Consider the following 23,218-nt stretch of genomic DNA (forward strand, 5'->3'; position numbering starts at 1 on the left):
GTGGGATTCAAATATGTGAACCGGTTCTCTGTGTGGATGCCACTTCCGGAAGTCCATTCTGGGCCTGGGCAACAAAAAATTAGCTACCGGTTCTGCCAAAGTGGTGCGAACCGGCTGAATCCCACCACTGCATTTATCCATTTCCTTCCACTCATAGACTCCTCAGTGACTTTCCACTCAACTTCAGCTACAAAAGCTTAGCCAGATGGATTGCTACTTTGCAACAAGACCCAATTTCCCCCATATTGTAAGGGGGGAAATAGGACAGCCAATGACAGTCTACTCTTACCCATTCCCTAATATGAAGGCAACCCATAAAGAACTTGCCTTCAGAAGTTATCGGTGCTCCATCACAGGAGGCTTTTAAAAAGAGACTGGACAACCATTTGTCTGAAACGGTATAGGGTCTCCTGCTCAAGCAGGGGGTTGGACTAAAAGACCTCAAGGTCCCTTCCAATTCTATTATTCTATGTTTTAAGTAATATGGTGCAGTCTGGAGGTGGTGACATACATATCTTCGGAATGCAGCCATTTAAGAAACCTTTATGCAGATATTTTTATATATGCCCAGCATACAACAGCAATAAAATTTATGTTGAACTGTTCCTCGCCAGTTCGCCAAAGAAATTCACACTATGAAATCAGCAGAATATAGAAGGCAAGATATTCACAAGCTCAATAAATATGAGCCGTAACTTTTTTTTTAAAGTTTGCAACCTGGAGATGATGCTTTACTGCTTTAGTTCATTTGTCACCTGAGTAGCCTGGTTGACACTGGCAAATGAATGCTGCAGTGCCATCCTTGCAAATCCCTTTGTTGAGACAGGGAGATGACCTGCATTCATCAATCTCTTTTTCACATTTTAATCCTAGAACACAACCCAAAAGAACACAAAGAAAAATAAATCGGCATGGGCCAAAAGTGCAAAACACATCAAATAAATATCAAGTAATAGAAAAATAAAATGTGATGTTTGGGGGAGGGATTTGAATCTATTTACACGTAGGTTAGAAATAGATGAAACTGGCCCGTATGAAAAACACACAGCTAATTGATCTCAGAGTCTATTTAGTTCTAGTTGCTACTGAGTTTGTTGATAGGCTTTTGTTTAATTAATTAATTAAATTAATTTACTAATTAATTTAATTTTGTTCAGTTAAAAGCTCAAAAGACATTCTGTTTCAATTAAATATTCTGAGACACTCCTTTCCCCAACTGATCTGAGTACTAAAACAAAATTGAGTTCATGATAAAACAGACAAATCTACCAGTGATGCTGGGTTACTCTTTAAAAATCTTGAGTTTTTCCTGTTTTTCCTCTGTAATTGTGTAATTTTTGGTGAAAGGTAAACTCAGTGAAATTTGCATCCATCTCTATTGTCAAATTTTCCACATGAGAAAAGTATGGTTAAACCTGTACTTGCTTCTCATTTTACTATTAAATGAGTAGACTGGCAAATCTAATTAAGCACCAGAAATATGTCTGGATATACAAACATTCAAACACAGACTTTTAAGGACCAAATGTCTAAAATCTGTCCCTGGATGAACAAATCTGTTTGCTTTCCTTTGCCTTTGTTTTCTTTCAACCCTCTGTTTCTACCCTATTCCCAGCACATAGCCTTTTACTATAAAAATCCATGTGTTTATTTGCAGCTAATTTTTACAGTATTCAAGGTCCTTTTACTGATACATTTTTAAATAACAGGAAATTGAAACATTTTGCTAAACTGTTAGGTCTCCTGTGAAAAGACAGCGATAGCTAGATTCTGTTTTGTTCGCCTATTCTTGACACATGAGTACAGATCAAGCTAATAATTCCATACACTTTTATTAAATTATATGCAGTGTTTGTAAGGGCCCATCTTTGAATATGTACAGGATCAGTCTATACTTGGAACTGGGAGACCATGACTTAGCAAGTTCCATTATTTTCACTCCAGTTAAGTTACAAACTTTTTGTAGGGTCCATGAGAGCTATCGGTTTAAAGAAAAAACGTCCAGAGAGTCTAATATAACTAGTTTTAATCACTGCAAACTTCATATTTAGTATAAATGATGCTAACCTGCTTAGATCTACACAAATGGTTCATTTATAACTGAACAGGGTTTTTTTTGTAACTAAGGAAGACTAATAGCATAAAAATGATATGAAAATTACCATGCTGCAATGAAAAGATATATTTAAATGAAGGGAAAAAACTCAGATAAGTATTTCTACAAAACAGAAGTTAAAAAGCAAGCCTTTGGAGTAGTAACAAGAAGTCAACAATTCTCTTAAAAAAATATCTTTCATTCACAGAAAGGCTATTTTTGAGTTGATGAAAGATCACATCATGTAGAGTAACGTCAAAGTCAGAGACATTTTAATGCGTTTACAGGTTACCTCCCCAAACCTTTTATTTGATTTTTTTTTTTAGGCTACAACTAACTTTTTGTTTATTCACAAATTTTAGGTTTTAACCCCACATAGAAAAAAGTGGGCCTGTAATTCCAAGAAAAGTTTCTATCTCTTGTTTGAATATTTACGGAATACTTCTTAATATATTTCTTTTTCTTCCCAAGCAATATGTCAGTCAAACCATGATATTTAGGAAGAATTGTAACACTATTACTTACCTGCATATCCTGGTGGGCATATGCAAATGTAACCACTTCCAACCTGCTTGCAAGTTCCACTGTTATGGCATGGCTGCAGAAAACATTCATGGAATGTCTGTGGTCAATGGGAAAAAGACAAAACAAAAATATATATTACCTGTTCAATAGCAAATAGCAGCTCAGACTTCCTATCCGGATTCTAAATGTTAAGTCTTAATAGATGATATGAATGCATAATGGTCTCAAATACTGCATAGGGGAGGGGAATGTACACCATGTTAAATCAAATACAGTCCTTGATTTACAACCATTTGTTTAGCGACTGTCCGAAGTGACAATGGCACTGAAAAAAGTAACTGACAACTGGTCCTCGCATTTATGCCAGTCACAGCATTCCCATGGTTGCGTAATCAAAATTTGGGTGCTTGGCGACCGGCACGTATTTACAACGGTTGCAGCATCCTTGGGGGAGGGGTGTCATCTGATCCCCATCTGTGACCTTCCAAGTTGGCTTCTGACAAGCAACGTCAATGAAGGAAGTCGGCCTGAACGAATACGTGATTCAGTGTAGAACTGCAACCGATTCGCTTAGCAACCGTGGCAAAAAAAAAAAAAGTCGTAAGATCAGGCATGATTCACCTAACAACGACCTTGCTTAGCAATGTGAAATTCTTGTCTTGTGGTCATAAATCGAGGACTACCCATGCGGGATCGCCAGCATCTGCAGCGGGTGGAGAGGGGAAGAGTGATGAATTAGGAGGGCATTATAGCACAGGACCCAGTGGTGGGATTCAAATATGTGAACAACCGGTTCTCTGTGTGGATGCCACTTCCGGAAGTCCATTCTGGGCCTGGGCAACAACAAATTAGCTACCGGTTCTGCCGAAGTGGTGCGAACTGGCTGAATCCCACCACTGACAGGACCCATCCCTTGACCACATGCACCAGGCCATTTGCACCCATCCCAAGGAGGGGTGGAATTCACAGCGCAATGCCATGGTCTTGCTTTCACCATTCACTCCCGCAGACCCTGCTGCATGGGATACAAATGAAATAAAGAACGCATCGTGAGAGGCAGCAACCCTTTAACTTTCAAACAAATCGTTTTCAATGATTTTTTTTTTCCACCCAGCTTTCTAATTTCTATGTAACTACACATTCTGGGAAACCACGATGACTGTTCTTGCCTGGCTGCTGACTTTGGGGTCCTTGCTGATGTTTTCTGGAGCAACTGGAAGCATTACACTCTCCTCCGCGGCAGAAAAAGTAGAGCCAAAACCTAAATGGGATTGATATGAAAGCAACTGTAAAAATCCGATTGGCGAAATCCTCTCGAAGTCAAGATTCTAATACAATTCATGTTGCAATAACTGAAAAGGGAATATAGTTGTTGAGGGAGAGATCTAACCTTTCAAAAACAATTACATATTCATTTAAAATATGAATATCCAGATGGGTTATATCAGGGGTCCCCAACCCCCGGTCCGTGGACCAGTACCCGGTCTGCGGCATGCCAGCAACCGGTCCGCACAAACAAGCAATTTCCCATCTGCAAGATGCAGGCAGCACACAAAACCACACACTCTCTGGTCTGTGGAAAAACCCCTCTGCACAGAATCGGTCCCTGGTACACAAAAGGTTGGGGATCTCTGGGTTATATTACTTCAGATGGACTCCAGTTTCTACTACTGATGAGGTACAGTACCCTTTCTGTCACACATCCGGTTTGGTTCTTCAGCATTTTGGTATAAAATCTGAGTATCTTAGCATGCAAACTCAATTCAGATTTATTGATTTTGTGTTAAACAGGATCTCTGGCAGTGTCAGGAACAGAATAATGTCTTTTTAAAAAACTATTATTTATTGTTTTATCATAAAAAGTAAAATACAAAACAGAAAAACAAACAAAGCAAAACAGAATAATGTCATCATCTAAGTCTAGAACTGGCTATTAAGATTAAAACGTCAGTGGTGGAGCCCACAATTTCTTATGTTCTCATGCCATTGCCGAATTTTATATATTAAATCACCTACATTGAAGCAAAAAAAAACCCCGTTATGAACCTATTGAGGAAACTTGGGAAACCAAAGGAGAGCTACAGGCATGACACAATATGTAGCAATGTAGCTTGTGCATGGATCATCACTTCTAGAAGATCTGTGTGTAAGACTATGAAAAGAATCGCTCAGGATTCATCTGGGAGGTGGGGCTATTAATCACAGGATGGCTTGGCTCTCCCAAAGTACTATTGTGATATGAAGAGTCTTTGTTCTGTTCATTGAAGTCCCTTTCCTTTTTATTTTTGTTCCATATGAACTGTACAACGGTATCTCGACAGTTGTCTTCTGTCTATATTTTCTTAGCAAAGGCACAATCTAATTTCTCTTTAAGCACGAGACATCCATTTGTAAATACATGAAGAGTCAAGCTCTTCCTACCCTTATGCTTATTGTTGATCATTTTCATACCCTTTAAAGGACATAACCTACTTGAGCAGTCTGCTATAGATCTGGCTCCAATGATTGTTGTTGTTCCATAAAATGGGCAAGATAGGCAGTAGGATTTTCCTGGTTCAGGTTGGTAATAGTCTCTGGGACAAGGATGGCACGGCATTAAACCAGAACGTGAGAATTCTCCAGCTGGGCAAGGAACTGCAAAGCACATAACAGAATCTTCTTTATGCACTGATATAACATCTTAACATTATTTCACAAAAGAAGAAGACCTGTTTCAATCAATGGAAAGCTTCAACCAAGTGGATTTAAAATGTTCCAGAACCAGATTATTGTACCAAATCTCTGTCACCTCTAGATAACATTTCCCAAATCCCAATCTTACATACATACATTTATTCAGAAATATCGCTAGGTTTGCAACACAATGCAAGATTAACCTAAAATGAAACCAACAGATCGTATAAAAAGACAATCAAACTATTTGTACTCTGGGAGTTCCAAATTTTTTATCTTACAACCACAGTCTTAGTTTTCAGAAGGACAAAATATCAGAAAAAGAGAATAGACGTGTTTTTATATGTTTTGCATACCTTGAAGTTACAAACTATGACTCTAAAAATGCTTTTTCCAAAAGACAATTGGACTTTCTTTCTTTTCTTTTTTTTTACTTTAAAAACATTTCACTTCTCATCCAAGAAGCTTCTTCGGTTCTCCTCCTTGAATGAGAAGTGAAACATTTTCAAAGGAAAAAACCCCAAGAAAATCCAATTGCCTTTTGGAAAAAAGCATGTTTGGGACAACCAAGATCTGGATGATTGAGAATCTCCATAGATATATGACCTCAAAAACGGCACCGAATGTCAAATACTTGATATTTGCCAAATAATGTGGCCTGTTTGTTTATGTGTTAGATTTATACCTACTCTTCCTCATATTTCTAATTCTGCATTGGCAAAAGAAACAGATTTATTTCTCAGAGGACAAGCAAAACTATTTTCAAGTTTGGCCAGAAACTGGCAAAAATTAATATTACTTTCCCCCAAGTTTATATTATGCAAGAAACAAATAAAAGCACTAATAACATATGGAAATAATCTGCTGTTGTTACCAGCACACTGCTGGAAACCACAAACTAATATTTGCTAACATAAACAAGTACTCTGTCTAAACAGAGGTCTCAGGAGATTGTTTCTTTAAAGTATGGCTACAGTTCAAATCCTTTGTGCAGAAAATTATGGTCCACTAGATAAATAAGATAGACTACAGACATAATGCACGCTACTATTTAAAAATATTTCAGTTATGCAGAGATCAGGGAATGGGAGTGATAGATACTGCACAGTATTTAGCAACATGCTGTTTCCTGGAATTTAGATGTCACAAACCTCCACATGCTGACATATCCACAGCTCCTCTTTTGACTGTTGACATATTTTCTGGACAAGAAATGCAGTGCTTAGATCCAGTGGTAGGCTGATATTTGCCAAGGGGACACGATTCACAGATCTCAAGGCCGTTTGGAGAGGAGGTTCCAGGCTTGCACTGAGCTGAGTATATGAGAACAGTACAACGTAATTAAAATTTTCTAATTTAAAAAAATACATATCAATTCCAAGGAGCTCAAAAATAAGAGCAAAAATAAACCCAGCAATTTAATGCAGAACAACTGCATCTGCAATGAGGTGTAACTGGTGATTTAGAAGCCTAGAGCAAGCTAAGCATATTAACTTGCAAAATACAATTTGCAAAGAAGATCTGCCACAAATATGGATATGTTTATTGCAGAAGCTGCGTGTTTTGTTTAGAACACTCCATCGAAACCATAAACCACTCTACCATAAAAATCCGAAGCACAAAGAATAAAGAAGCTTTTTTGATGATTGGCATTAAACTGATATATTAACTCCACTGAAAAGATCACATAATTACTGTGGTAAGAAAGAAGAAAAAGTATAAATTAAAAAAACCGTGAAAAGCATGCAAATTATTATTAGGATCTTATTGTTTTAGTCTGTCATTCTAGCTTCCTGATTTAATAATTTCACTCATATTGGAAGCTGTTGTGTTTCAATTGGTAATTTTATTGTCCTGAACTGTTTTGGGAGCCATTTCTGTAAAAATACTTATTTAAATACAATGTATTTATGCAGGAACGCTGACTCTAGTGCAATTTATTATAGAACCACAATAAAAGAATTGCTTTCCTTTCCACTGCAGCTTTCTTTTCCAGAAATTGTCAATGTATTTACTCCTAATGATGTTTTCTTCTATTTCAGGAGTCCCCAACCCCCGGTCCGTGGACCAACACCAGTCCATGGTGTGCCAGAAACTGGTCTGCACAAACAAGCAAAACCCCATCCATGGGATGCAGGCAGTACATGAAACCATGTCCCCTCCTGTCTGCGGATAAACCTTTCCCCATGGAACCGGTCCCTGGTGCCCAAAAGATTGGGGTTGCTGCTCTATTTGATAATATCTTATATACTGCTTCCATTTTGTATTCTTCAAAGAAATTGGGTATTTGTTACAAGAGCGTTTTACTCTCTGTAGCCTACAGGCAGACCTCAACGTTTGACGACTATTGAGACTAGAATTTCTTTTGCTAAGCAAGGTCATTGTTAAATCAGCTGTGCCCAATTTTACATTTTTTCTTGCCACTTGTTAAGCCAACCATTGTAGTTCGGTGAATCATCCAGTTGGGTTAAGCAAATTTGGCTTCTTCCAGGTAACTTTACTTGTCAGAAACCAGCCAGAAGGTTCCAAATTGTAATCACAGAACTCCAGAATGCTGCAACTGTTGTAAATAATGCCAGTGGCCAAGTACCCAAACTTTGATTATGTGACTGTGGGGATATTGAGATGGTCATAAGTGCAAGGACTGGTTATAAGTCACTTTTTTCAGTGCTTTTGTAACTTCAAATGGTTGCTAAACGAATAGTTGTAAGCTGAGGACTACCTGTATAACTTGAAGTGCTTTGTGTGAAACAGAGATTATCTCACTGGCTACTTTTGAAAAAAACAACAACAGATTAGATGCAGTGATCAGACCCAGTGTGCTTTCTCCCTCCCTCCCTTCCCCCCCTCTCTCTCTCCCACACACACACACACAAATGCAGACACATCTTTCTATAAAGTTGTGGTATTTTATAAACAAATAAAAGTTGTTTTATATAAAAAAAACATTCTTTAGTGTAAATTTAAATTTTCTTTCTAGACATCTAGAATAAACCTAATTTAAACAAGCATAAACATTTGTTTTCATGTTGAAATTAAAAAAAACACTGGTTCCCTCAGTAGCTGAAAATATATATTGGCCGACGAAAGCTCAGCACTTGTATTAAACAGTTGTATTAAACAGTTGTTAGTTTGATATTATCCTGGTGTTCGAATTTATTTGTTTTTATTGCATGGCTTTACCCAGGATTCGTATTTTTATCTGGGTTGGCCAATGGGACCAGAGGTTTTGTCTTCCGAGCTTTCGGACTTCGCCTCCATTCGTGAAATATTAAATGATTCCCAATTTCCTACCTTTGCATTCTGACACACTTCTGGAATGGAGATATTCAGTATAGGTGTTAGATGGACAATTTTTACATTCTAGCTGACCTTCCTCATCTTGATATGATCCAATCCAGCAACTTTCACATGCATGATGTTCCAGAGAATAGTAAGTACCCAAAGGACAGTTAACTGGAATTTAATTAGATAAAATATGAATAAAATGTTGGCTGTGGAACAATGATTGTTTAAAGTCTGACCTAGTTCTCAAACTGCAGAGGGCAATGTAATCTGTATCTGCATCATCACAGACACAGTTTCTACATGTGCAAAAACTATACTAGCTACATGAATGATTGAACAGATAATTACAGATTACCTAAAAATGTGTTAACATATTCATAACTGCTGAAATCCAAATAGTTGTGTGCTACTGATGAAATACTTCTACGGGTAAAGGAGAAAGAAGCAAATTCTGAATAACTCTTCTTCCTTCATGTCAATCATTCCAGGCTCCACCAAAGCTATTCTGGAGGATTTATGGAACTTCATGCAGTACAAGAATTTATTAGTATCTTAGAAAAACATGTTCCCATCCCTCCCCCTTCCTGTTGAAGGAAGCCTTCCCTAAGAGGTAGGAAATTACCTGAGGAGCCAAACTTTTCCAAAGTGAAAATAAATAAGATAGCATAAACAGTGAATTTAAGATTGACATTATATGATTCCTTTGATTCCTCCTTGAAAGTAGACACAAGGCAATGACTCTAACCTGATAGCCTTCTAAACATAATAACTTAAATTAAGTTAACTGAGAGTAAAATTACCTACCACACATTCGCCCCCGCAGAACAGAGCCCGGTTTGCAGAAGAGAAAAGCCTTTTCAGCTTCTAGAGAATTGGTGTCAGCTATAAGCAATTCGGAAGACAACTGAAAAGAATACATGGGATGCTTGTTGAGAGTTCTTTTCAATCGATTTGTGATCTTCTCTAGTGTTTTTAGAAGGCGCTGCTGGTTTTCGACTTCCAGAGAATCATTGCGTTTGTCAGGCAGGGGTACAGTAGCTAGGATTCAAAAACAAACAATCATCTTATGCAAAGGCAGAGGCATTACAGAGTTAATTAACATAATGCTCTTTGGAAGCAGGCAGAAGATTAGAAAAATTCTTCAACCTGTGTTCGACAGAATTCCTAAGGATGTTCTATTTACAAAACACTCAAAATAGGCCCCATTTTAAAAAGGTGTACTCCATTTTCCCTAATAACAAAAGAGACAAAAAGATTCTCGTACCAGTGATATTAAAAATTAGCTTTATTTTGTGGTCTGACATGGGCATATTCATTTTTTTGTGTCTTTTGACCCGGGAGTTTGCCACATCCATAGAATCAGACACTAATTTAGGTTGCTGCTCTTCAGAATCTACTTCAACAAAATCATCGTAAGAGTAATCCAGCCGATTTATGGCACCCCAGCCACCAGGACCTGTTGGTAATAGAAAGAGAGAGAAAAGAAATATCCGAAGAGAAATAGATAACACTTATGAACGGTAAACCAGTTGTTCAAGCACAATTGCATTTTTTAGAATAAGGGATTAGTAGCAGCTACTGACTTGACAATTTGAGGATAAGATGCAGACAAGAAAGGTCAACTCCTACCTCAAAGGTTAAGCAGAGAGGTAAAGTATTTATTACACACAAATAAATGAAATATAGACCTGACACTGCTGTTTCTAAGAAAGGAAACACAGCAGGAAGGGAGCAAAGAAATAAATGATGGAAGGCTGTGTTAACTGTTTAACTCTTTTTTTCCCTGGTTATTTTTTTCCCCTTTAGTACATACAGGCAGTCCTCGACTTACAACAATTCACTTAGTAACCGCTGAAAGTTACAACGGCAATGAAAAAAGTGACTTATGACCATTTTTCACAGTTATGACTTTTGCAGCATACCATGCTCATGTGATCAAATTTCAGGTGCTAGGCAACTGGTTCATACTTATGACCATTGCTGTGTCCCAAGGTCATGTCACCCACCTTTTGTGACCTTCGGACAAGCAAAAGTCAATGGGGAAGCCAGATTCATTTAACAACCAGGTTACTAACTTATCAACTGCAGTGATTCACTTAACAAGTGTGGCAAGAAAGGTCATAAAATGGGGCAAAACTCACTTAACAAATGTCTCATTTAACAACATAAATTTTGGGCTCAACTGTGGTCGTAAGTCGAGGACTACCTGTATTCAGAATTACTGTAGGGAATGAGCTGAATATTTCTTTCTTCGGAGTGTATAAATGACAAAGGGCAAATCACGTTCCAATATCTCAGGGGCTGCCACAAAGAAGAGGGAGTCAAGCTATTTTCCAAGGCGCCTGAAGGCAGGACAAGAAGCAACGGATGGAAACTAATCAAGGAGAGAAGCAACCTAGAACTAAGGAGAAACTTCCTGACAGTTAGAACAATTAACCAGTGGAACAATCTGCCTCCAGAAGCGGTGAATGCTCCAACACTGGAAGTTTTTAAGAAGAGACTGGACAGCCATTTGTCTGAAATGGTATAGGGTTTCCTGTCTGAGCAGGGGGTTGGACTAGATGACCTCCAAGATCCCTTCTAACTTTATTATTATTATTATTACTTCACTTACCAATTGCAAAGCCATTTTCATAGTCGTAATTATATTCTAAGCAATGTTTCTGTGGCACATCCTCAAGTCTGCACTCAATGTCATCAACATCACTGCAAAATGATGGAACCTATAACCCATAAGGAAAGAGCAGTAATAAAAATAATTAATTCACAGCTGGGTAACATTACACAATTTGGCTTAACTTCCTTTCTGGTCTCAATATGACACAATCTTTCTATCCACAAAGCTGGAAATCAAATTTATTGTGGACAGATTGTTTCTCTTTCTTTTCCCTGCGTTGTTTTCCTTGCATCTGTGGGCTTTGCCTATTTTGGCAGAGTTGACACTCAGGAATCTCTAGGATTTCCCCCTTCTCCACTGTTGCCTCAGAATGCTAGATGTAAGCTGACATCCAAAACTGTGACAGTGATCAGTCTGCAATCTCCTATCTTTAGGTTGATGCTAAAACATATGGCATACACTTTGGCTTTTTCTACATCAGGGGGAGGCAACCTTGGCTCTTTTATGACTCCCAGAATTCCTGAGCAGCCTTTCAGTGCTAGTGTAACTTTGAAGGTGACTAAATGAATTCTTGTAAGTTGAGGACTATTCATATTTCTATACGTTAGTTAAAAACACAACCTTCCTACCATTTGTCTAACTTAGATAGTCTAACTCACTTCTGAAATAGATATCCTTGTTTCAATATCCTTTACAAACTGTAAGGTAATAAAGAATGTTTGGCTAGGAAAAACAGTACATAATTCAAGGAACATGAATTAATACATTAAGAAGTTCTCTATTTAAAGTAGTAACAGTTTATTTAATTCTGTAATCAGAGACATTGGGTCTTTTTTTACTGAGTGGTCTACCAAGGGGCAAATGGAGTTTGGTCTGCCCAGATGTGGCAATCAGAAGGGTGTTGCTGAAGACCCTAGGAGGCAACTGGTGGGTATGAAGTTGGGTTGCACAATCAGCTGTTTGGCCTTTGGCAGAGGTATAGCAGAGACAGAAGGAAAAAAAATGTGTTCTCAATTAATTTTAAATCCTGAAAACCCCCTGGACAAGCCTGTGCAGTTTTCTGGGAAGCATTTTTCAAAAGTGGCTTGCCAGTTCTTTCTTCTTATGGCTGACAGAAATGATTGGCCCAAGATCACTTAACTAGCATTGTGGCTAAAGAGGACTAGAACTCAAGAGTCTCCTGGTTCCCAGTCTGATGTCTTAGTCACTGCACCAACCTGGTTTTCAGCATTGAAGGGCAAAGGTTGCTAAAAATATCCTCTCCAGTTTTCAAATATACTAAGTATGCCACAGTCTCTACTGTTCACACTTCATGTTTTTGTCACATTAGGATCTTATAATGATTTACCATAAACTCACCATTTTACCAAGTGCACTTTGAAAAACTTCCACAAAATTTTTAAGAAGATCCTTGTCATCACATCGTGTTGCTTTATACAACATTTCAAAGGATTTAAAACCATGATTTGCCAAACGATTCACTGAAAAACAGTATATTATTATTAGTATACTGTTACCAAAATGTACAGGTGGAACTGTACTAAATTATGTTAATTTAAACATTACGTTAAAGTGAAAGCTACTTTTAGTTTCTTTTGCATAAAGAAAAAAATTAACAAACTAGGGTTATCCCAATCACAATGTAGGTACCAGATAATATATGGTACAATATAGGTAGTCCCTGTTTACTGACTGCTTCATTTAGTGACCATTCAGCTATAATGGTGATGAATAAGACCAATCCTTGTCATTATAAGCTTGGTGGATCTGTAAAGCAAATACAGTAAGATCCTAAGCATAGCTGCAATTTCACTTAATGACTGCTTTGCTTAACAACTGAGTTGCCTGTCTCAACTTTGGATGCCAAATGACGACTATCCATATCATATATCCTATCCTATCATACAATGAAATCCTAACGGAACTCAAGTGGCAAAATATGTGTTGCTTTTAAAATGCATCCAAGTCAATATGACATTTTTCCAGATAAATAAACTATGTAGCAAAATGTTTATTTCTTTAACTGATTTGTGGACATTTCAATATTTCTTTATAGTTAAAGATTCAGATTTATGCCTGGACCTGTTTTTAGAGATGTTAGTAAGAAGGACAAAGGATGGTTCTAGGGATGGGAGAATCCCCTCAATCTCCATTTAATAACCGCCCCAATGCATTTATTCAAATCGAAATAATTCCATCTCAGGAACTAGCACCATAAACCAGGTTAACTAGAACTAAGTGTCATTAAAACAAATGCCCTCAATTAGTGCCATTCACATTTGTAGGACAACACCTAACAAAGACTTCAGAAAAAAAGCAACTTAGGTCCCAAACTAAAGTTTAAGGTAGTTTGCATTTCCCTACCTCCCAGCAAAATAATGATTTCTAAGATCACTCAAGCATTAAAATATAGAGACATGTTACAGGCAGATGTGAATCACCAACACACAAATGGGTGATGGACGGGTGCATAATGATTGTAACAATGACCAAACAGATAACAGTGTGGACAGAAATAGGGCTATGGCGTAAAGCTGGCTATTTGTGTGCATGTGTGTGTATGATCCAATTCTTATTAGTTTGATTATATTGTTTTCAGTTCTCATTACTTAACTACTAGGAGGACAAAACATATGAGTCAACTGAAAAACATTTGAATGTTTTATGTACAGAATACTCTATATAAAATTAAGTCTTTAAGAAAGAAGAATAGATAAACCTTACAAGAACAGTCAGGCCACTGATTAGAGTAGGGAGGATTCCAGATACCATCTGCATAGGCACAGTAATAATTTTCATTGGAACCTGTTGTGAAATCATAGCCCTCCATGCAAAATAATGTGCAATTAACTCCTGACTCATTTTCAGTGCATTTAAAACCACCATTCAGCGGAGTAAAGGGAATTTCACAAGGAGAACCTGAAAAAAAAGATGTTCAGATTAAAGTTTGCATGGTTCCTCCTCCTGCCGCATAGTGAACCTATGGCGTACTAGAGGTGAGTATATTTTTCCAGTCTGTCTCACTCCATAAAAAAAACAAAACAAATTTTTTGCTCAATTTGCACATACGCTGACATTACAAAATCTAAGGAACCAAAAACTGTTGTATGTTATACAGAATACTCTGTATAAAATTAAGTTTTCTTTAAAAAAGAATGAAGCTAGTGTAATGGAGAACTTGTAAATTAATTGGATCTTCTCTGGATGTAAGATTGGATAATTTGGAATTCCAAAATCAGAATTCAGAGGAGGAGTATTCTTTAGTACTCTTCAATAATACAAATTATCTGAAGTATAAACACATAAAAAACAAACCTCTTATGACAATGTTAATCTCACAGGTCCTATTATTTCCAGCCAAGTCAGTGGCTGTATATTGAACCAATGTTTCTCCTTTGGGAAAGAGATCTCCAGGTGAGTGAGTTTTAGTTATTATTAAGGCAGATCCTGAAATAGTCAGAACAGGGAAAAGATGTCATTTCATTTCCAATATTTTTCAAAACTACATGCTTCGCATATATAATGTGGAACCTCAAATAATGGTTCTGAGCCTTAAGTATCTGAAATATAGTTTACAGACTATGCAATCTGATTTTATATAATTCATTCTATTAGGTATTAATGCCTTTGTATATCTCAGCCTTAATATGATTTAATCAGTCCTCAAATTCTTTTTATTTACCAGGACAATACAATGAATAAAACAACTTGTTCTAGTCTTCTACATTCTAAGTGTACATTGCATTATGCAGAGCATAATAAATTATTAAGTTTCGCAATAAAAATATTAAATATTTTTAATAAACTCTCTCTATATAAATATTTTAAATAAGCTCTAAATAGCAAAGTAATGGAAAATCTTATTATTTTTATTAATGTTACTTGGCAATCCTTTAATTTGTTTCAAACATTAATGCACTTTAAACATTTGTACTTAAAATATCCTGAATGTTCTATTTTAATTCACGTTAGGTAGAATAGAAGTTTTAAAAAGATGCAATTTCTTAGCTTCATCCTAAGATGATAGCATTTCCTACAGGAACATTTCAAACTGATTATCAAAATTCACCCAAATGGAATCCAAATCCCCCAAATAGGTAGAAAAAAACCCAAACCTATGAAAAAAGAGTCACTCACCCGAATTATCTGAAAACTGGGGCTCATCCCATATTACTCTGTGCTTCTTCTCAGTGATTTGAACTGGTGGTGGAGATCTGCATTGATCAATTACTGGGGGTTCAATGTCTGAATATTTGAAATTATAAAGAACATTGAATCAGAAATTAGGAAAGAAAGAAAGAAAGAAAGAAAGAAAGAAAGAGGAAGAAAGGGAGAGGTGAGAGAAAGAAAGAGAGAGAGAAAGAAAGAAAGAAAGAAAGAAAGAAAGAAAGAAAGAAAGAAAGAAAAAGTCAAATTGATTTTCCATACAAGTTTGAAATAGTTTCTCCTTTTAGACTTGAGTAGAACATAAACATTTTCATATCAGTATGCATGCAGCATGGATATTTAGATCATGTTTAAGAACATTTAAAGAGCTTGCTATGCAGCTTCCATCACAACAGATATTTATCTGTTCTCCACAAGCCCTCAGCCATCAGACACTATGCAGACCACAGTTGATCTTAAGCATATGTACTCTGGAAAGAAGCTCCATGAAGTTAATGGATGTTTGCAGAGGCAAGCTTTTAACTTCAGACATATGTATTTAATAGCACTATTCGCCTGATAAGAATCAGCATAGTGCTTTAACAGTGTGCAATTATGGAGCTGTACTGCAGATAAAACATGGCCAGAATACTTTTTCTATAGGAGGTTCAACAGCCCATAGATGTCCCACTATTATTTTAAAGGACTTATTCATAAAAACCTAAAAAAAAAGACATAACTGCTTTATCCTAAACAAAAGACTGAGAACTGCAGGGGCCTGGGGCTTAAGTAAATACAAAATAAATGATAACAATATAAATTATCAGACACGGTAGTATCTTTAAAATAGTAAAAGGAATATATATAAAATATCTGTTGTAACAGTAAAAAAATCTGAGGCACAAGAGAACCCCCAGACTCTGGGAACTATAAAGTCAACTACAACTGCAGAAAATCAGCAGCAGGGTTTTCTGCCATTTTGAGACAATAGTGTAAGCATCAATATAATGAAAGTGCTCCTTTACGCTTACATGTGCAAGTCCAGCATTTGATTTAACATAATCTTCTTAATTATTAGAGTTCATCAAGTTTCTAAACAAGTGGGGGAGGTCCTACCAAAAAGTTATCCATCGTTGTTTTATCAAAATGCAAATTTTGACCTTATGCCCAAGGCAGACCTGTCTATAATTCTTAACCTTCCTCATGGTCCAAGAATATAATAGAGGTAATCCTTGACTTATGATGACAGGCTGGAGCAGAATTTCTTAAGCAAGCATAAGAGAGTCATGCCTGAATTTTATGACCTCTTTCACCACACTTGCTAAGCAAATGGCTATCCTTGCTAAATGAACTATGTAGTTCAGTGAATCCAGCTTCCCCATTGACTTTGCTTGTCAGAAGCCAGCTGGGAAGTCACAAATGGCAATCATATAACCTCAGGATGCTGCGACTGTGACTGTCGTAAATACTGTACATGCTAGTTGCCAAATGGCTGAATTTTGACCCCAAGCTCATGTGGCCATGAGTTACTTTTTTTAGTGCTGTTTTAACTTCAAACGGTTGATAAATGAATAGTTGCAAGTCAAGGACTACTTGTAAAATATGCATATAACACAATATGCAGAGCTCTTGCAGCAATTCTAAAGTCAGGGCTCATTTATATGAAACCAAGATGTTCTTAAAGAAACACACCTGGATTTTTTTAAAAAAAACAAACCACAAAGGTTAACTAATTCAATTGAAAGAAGAGCAAAGTTACATTGTTTAATTGGCACCTGGCTGCTGTATTTGAACCAGTTTAAAGACTCTTTCTAAAGAAAGATTTTTAGCTTCACTGTTCTTAAAAGGGAAAAATATTTTTCCATGAGTATATTAATAACAGCTTTCGACATAAGGTAGTTTTGCATACTGACAGGATGCTTACAAAACGGGAAGTTTATTTCCTTACAGACGCAACCAAATGCAAGACTGGGCTGTTTTCAGGTATGACTATTTAATCAGTGCTAGGGTGGGGTGGCGGGCTGGCCATCAAATTTAATCTAAGATACTAAGCCGTATATATATATATTCTCAATAGCACTCACCAATCACTTTGATCTTGAAAGAGCATCTTGCCTCATTGCCAGCTCTGTCAGTTGCTGTATATGTAATGTCAACTTCTCCAATTGGGAAAAGGTAGGGTGGTATAAAGGCTGGAGTAACCTGAACTAGCACCTGTAACAGAATCAGTCTTAAATGAAATACTGTGGTAAATTCTTAGCAAAGACTAAACTTAAATATCAGGAACTAGTGATCTCTGTTGTCAAAGAAGAAGAAATTAAGATTAAGCATGGATTTCTTCTTTGCAAATGCTTTCAGCTCCTCCTTAATTCAAAGATGATCTTTGGTGACAACGTTGCAATACTCCATGAAAAACTGTAGCACGTTGATTAAAAAGCAATTTGAATGCTATATAAAATACATGCAACTTGCATTTAAGAATGATGGAGGCAAACTACTTGCCCATATGAAAAAAACCTATCTACATTGGTGAAGCAAATCCATGCAGCTACTATTTTATTTAGCAACAAACACATACACAAAAAACACTTTTTCAACAAAAAATAAAACAATTCTCTTGTTCTTTCATTATCCTTCTGTACTGATGAACTATACAATTCACAAATGACTCAAATCAAGAGCCAAAAAAGGAAAATGTTGGCTTAATCACCTCCATCATCATTTGAAATTAATGTAGTAATTTCTGGAAGTGCTATTTGTGTTATTTCAATAATGACTAACATACATGCTGATGCAAAATATAGTTTGCATTCTAATGTTTGCTCACCTCGTCTTTAGAATTATCAACTGCATCTGGAATCTGCCAGCTAATATTTGCTGAATTCTGGTTTTCCAGAGTTGATGTTTCAATATCATTTGGACAGCTAATATATGGAGGTTCAATGTCTGCATACAATATATAGGACAAATTTGAGCAGGTGCATTAAAAAACATTTTCAACTATTTTAGAAAAAATGATCTATCGAAAGGCATTGAAATGAAACAATTTTAAAATTCTACACATATTATACTGAGCTAATTATTCATAACCTGAACAGAGCTTTCTGAAATTCAGATCCATTATTTTTTATTTTAACCTAAGAGCAGTCCTTGTACTCTTTTTAATCATATGTCAATAACATTTTGTCTGCTTACAGAAGAGAGAATTACATCTACAAGCAACAATTGTTTATAAATTATCAATTTCATGACAAACAACAAGTATCTGCCTAAAGTCACTGTGAGTGAGTAGACGGCTATATAAATAAATCCTACGATCTAAGATATCTACAAAAATAGGTATAGGATTTACATTTTAAGTTTTAAGGTGCAAGATCACCTTACAGTAATTAGAAATAACCAGATTTTGTCTGGGATTCCTTTTTAAATTTTAGAACACATCAACAATATTATCAGCCATTAAACAAAGTCTTTATCTCCCTGGCATTCAGACTTTTAAAAATTTGCAATTATATTAATGATCTCCATTTCAATTAGGGAAGAACACACAGTAATCACATAAGTCAATACAGTTCTAAAATCCAATTGCATCACAATACACATACACATGAAGCAGAATTCATAATTTCTCTAGTAAAAAAAAGGAAAAACATCAATTTAATTGAAACTGCATTGTGCTTGTGGCAAAAATGTTGATAAATGGCTTAACTTCTTTGATTTTCCTTCATTCTTAAATTGCCCCAAGAACATTTGTCCCGATTCAGATTGTCTATTTAAAATGGATGCTGTTTAACCCAAATATCAAATGATAAAGAACTGGGAAGAAATTCTGAGAGATGAGAAGGCACTGCAAAGCAATACTAACATCTGGGCTCCAGACCATTCTCAGTCTGTGGCCTGTTAGGAATTGGGCTATGTAAGCGATGGGCGAGCGAGCAAAACTTCATCCACATATGCATGGGATCTAGGTTGTGTGTGAAACCTTCCCTCCCCGTTTGTGGAAAAATTGTCTTCCATGAATCTGGTCCCTGGTGCCAGAAAGGTTGGAGACCACTGCTGTAAAAGGCCAGGAAGCACAGAATATGGAAGAAAGACTTAAACAAAATAAAATTAACACCAAAGGAACCCAGGGTTAGGATATAATGGGGAATGTGAAGAAGAAATGGAAGCAAACAGACAGCTATGAAGAACTGTTACAGTCTGTAAGATGAAGAATGGATCATGCTATAAAACAATGTTTTTTTATATTGGGTAACTTTAAGATATAAGGACTTCAAGTGCTGGCTGGGGAATTCTGGGAGTTGAAGTCCGCACATCTTACAGTTGTCAAGGTTGAAAAACACCTCTCTAAAAGGCTCAAGAAACTGGGCAAATAAAATAAGTAGCAATATGTCACCTGCCAGGAAACCACTGGGTAATGAAGACTTGTGCAGAATAGATAAGGTCTAGAATATATTTAATTGCCTTAAGCCAAGTAAGTCCATTAATTATCCCACTACTGTGGATTTTAATTAATATATAACACCTGTATTAAATTTCTCTGCAATTCTGTAAGGCCACATCCATCAGAGAAGTTAGTGCATTCAAACTGAATTGTGGTTTTGTGTTAATACCTGCGAAATGCTATTTCAAATGGCCAAAAGAGTAATGATGTCTAGGATTAAGCCTATTACAAATGTAACATTTTACCACAGCTAAGGCTAAAAAAGGGAAGATGGAAGTCACACCATTCATCCTGTAACCGAGGCATTGAAAAATATCATTTCTGTTACATGCCAGACATAGGTCTCATAAATTTGTGTTAGCTTTTAGCTGAAATAAACAGTGCTACTACAAAGCTATAATTTCAGGCCAATATTTATACTGTATACAGATAAAGTTTTACTTCTATTGTATCTGGCTTTATCCAGTTTAGTTTTCTCTCCCTCAAATAACAATGCAAGCTCATTTCAAACCACCAACATAATAAAAACAAAGGTATCTGAAATCAAAACTAAAATATAGGTTATGAAATGTTCAAACTATTTCCATATCCTCCATTCCCTTAACATGTATACACAAAAAAAGATTTTTTATTGATAATACAGTACTATTGCTAATTATCTCAATCTTGGCTTCTCTAATCTTGACATTATTATTATAACCTTTCTTCAAGACATTTTTAAAACTCTTCTCTTTTAACCAGAACAAATTATTATCAAAATCCATACCTTTACAAAAAGCTAACTGCACATTTTCATTCCATTTTCCAGTGCGTAAACACCTCAGTTCTTCTGTTACACCAGACAAAAGGAATCCATTTGGACAACTGAGCCTGCACATAGTTCCATATTTTGATTGTTCAAGCCCACAAATATAAGGGTGAACAATAACACCTTTTGGTTTTTGGAAGGCAGGACAACGCAACTCTGGAAAAAAGGAAGTACATTTTGTCAACATGCACAAATTGAAAACACATTTCATATACAAATGCAAATAGGCAATGTAAAGGTTTCCCCTGTCCAGGCATGTCTGACTCTAAGGAGTGGTGCTCATCTCATTTTCTTAGCAGAAGGAGCCAGCATTGTCTGAAGACAGTTCAAGTGGCCAGCAAGACTATATGCCAAGGCGCACAGAACCGTCCCACCAAAGTGGTACCTATTTATCTACTCACATTTGCATGCTTTCTAACTGCTAGGTGGGCAGGAGCTGGGGCAAGTAACAGGAGCTCACCCTGTTGTGCAGTGCTCAGGTATTGAACCCAGGCTGTCAGCTGGTGACAAGCTCAGCATCAGCATTGGGCCTCCTTACAAATGCAAATATTTATATGAAAACTTGAGTAAATGTTTTATATGAAGTGAAAGAGAAAATCAGTATTGATCATTCTAACTCAGCGGTTCTCAACCTATGGGTCGCGACCCCATTTGGGGTCGATCGACCATTTCACGGGGGTCGCCAAGCAAGGCTGTCCGCCATTTTTTTGTCCGCCATTTTTTCCCCCTTTTCTGGCGGGTGCCTTACCTCCCTTGGACTGGGCCAGCTGGTGGTCGGCCTGCTCTGTCTCTGCCGCTTGCCAGCTACGCCTCGGCCGGCGCAGGGGGCGGAACCACGCATGCGCAGCGCTCCCGGGCAGGGAAAGTCCTCGACTTACAACCGGTTGGGTAGTCCTTGACTTACGACCGGTTTAGTCCTCGACTTACGACCGGTTTAGTCCTCGACTTACGACCGGTTTAGTCCTCGACTTACAACCTTTTTAGTCCTCGACTTACGACCGGTTGGGGGTTGCGGCATTAAAAAGGTTGAGAACCACTGTTCTAACTTGTTATAATTTTTATGTTTTTATCACATACAATAACCAGCAATTATGTCTTGAAAGTTCCTCTCTGGGGTACTGGAAGCTTAACATCAGATTTTTTTTCTCCTTCTGACTTGTACAGTATAACAAGCATCCACAGTTCTCTCATACCAACATATACTCTACGTAATACATTTTTAAAAAAAGTGATGTGGAAGGACATAAAGGAAGGCTGCTGAAGGCTGTATGGTAAATTATATGGAAACAGCAACCAAACAAATTTTATTAAAAAATAAAGGGAACTAAAGATATACATTGTAGCATCTGAAACATACCAACACATTTTGGTTCCTTCCCATCCCACTGAGAGTTGCCTTGACAGGTAAGTTTGGTGTGGCCTTCCAGTTCGTAGCCTTCGTTGCAAGTGAATAAGCACACCGTCTTATAAGAGATCTCACTTAATGAGCAATTAATATGGCCATTTTGAGGGGTTGAGAGTTTGGGGCATGTGCGAACTGCAGAGATTAAAATACATGTGTAAGCATTTTTAGTAAGAGTAAGTGATACTAAGAGTTAGCTGGGTAAGATATACGTATCATGTCCATCTTTTGTGTAAATATACACACACTCCTCAATTAAACTATATGCAACAGATGTAGAGTGCAGATTGGAATATTATATCTTCAACTCCAATAGATCTCTAATCTTGGGAGATATTCACAGGATAACAACTGCAATAGAGAATTTTAACTGTATATTATCCTGGAAATATCAGACTGTCTTGCAGGACAAGTATCTTACCTTGGAGTATTTTTCTCACACCTAAGATCCTGGACAGTAAGAACAAATCTTCACCTTTTTCCCCACTATGTTTCCTCTTTAACTATCTCCATCTATACTGGAATATTAGGGGGGAAATGCAAACTCTTTTACCTATTTTTACTCACACCCTTTTTCTCTCTCTCTCTCTCTCTCTCTAGTTCTGCTATCTTAAGTTTTTTTTTTTAATTAGCCTTCCTTCTACAGTACTTGGCACTTCATTCTTTGGGGAAATGATAAAAATAGCTAAGCTGACTTTTGTCTCATATAAATTTGTGGCAAATGTTCTCTCATATACTTTTGAAAGAGGCATCTTTCAATTCTGAAATGAAAGAGGAGGGTTCAAAACCCATATCCTGCCTCTTCGAAGTAGAGTCAGTCCCTAGGTCCAAGAAATGTCATAAAAAGCAAACTTCAAGCTTCTTTTAAAAAAAAATCTAAGAGTTTAGAAACCAGGCAATTTTATTTTAATACACATCAAATAAAAAAGGAGCCTCATAGTGCAAGGAACATAAGCAGCAACAAGCCAAACCTCAGCTCAAGAATACCTGCTTAAAGCATCACTGGAGTTTATTCTCTCCCCACCCCCAAATGGCTGACGAATGTCCTGAAATACTTTATAAAGATTTTTCTGGGAAATCATTCATTATTGACTTCTTAACAGGTGTACTTTTTTCACTATTATTTCAAAACAGAATGGGTTTTTTTCATAGGAATAAGGGGTTTCAGAAATCAGGATTTAAGAAAAATCTGATGTAAGATGACAATGCATAATTTTCTA

General features: G+C 36.8%; 1 protein-coding gene across 1 annotated transcript in view; it reads right to left on the reverse strand.

Annotated features, from left to right (window-relative positions):
- SVEP1 (sushi, von Willebrand factor type A, EGF and pentraxin domain containing 1) overlaps window positions 1-23,218 on the reverse strand; it is a gene marked incomplete at its 5' end in the record, with an annotated part of 84,112 nt that overhangs the window by 55,200 nt on the left and 5,694 nt on the right. The window contains 17 exon segments of the mRNA XM_029284732.1: window positions 756-869; window positions 2,621-2,717; window positions 3,790-3,881; window positions 5,093-5,254; window positions 6,445-6,606; window positions 8,588-8,749; window positions 9,386-9,619; window positions 9,846-10,037; window positions 11,196-11,304; window positions 12,558-12,679; window positions 13,923-14,117; window positions 14,514-14,645; window positions 15,336-15,443; window positions 17,429-17,558; window positions 18,154-18,290; window positions 20,555-20,752; window positions 21,954-22,133. Of these exon segments, the coding sequence (XP_029140565.1) occupies window positions 756-869; window positions 2,621-2,717; window positions 3,790-3,881; window positions 5,093-5,254; window positions 6,445-6,606; window positions 8,588-8,749; window positions 9,386-9,619; window positions 9,846-10,037; window positions 11,196-11,304; window positions 12,558-12,679; window positions 13,923-14,117; window positions 14,514-14,645; window positions 15,336-15,443; window positions 17,429-17,558; window positions 18,154-18,290; window positions 20,555-20,752; window positions 21,954-22,133 (2,526 nt within the window).

This window comes from Protobothrops mucrosquamatus, unplaced genomic scaffold, assembly GCF_001527695.2.
Source record: "Protobothrops mucrosquamatus isolate PMUCROS unplaced genomic scaffold, P.Mucros_1.0 scaffold874, whole genome shotgun sequence".
Classification (NCBI taxonomy): Eukaryota; Metazoa; Chordata; class Lepidosauria; order Squamata; family Viperidae; genus Protobothrops; species Protobothrops mucrosquamatus.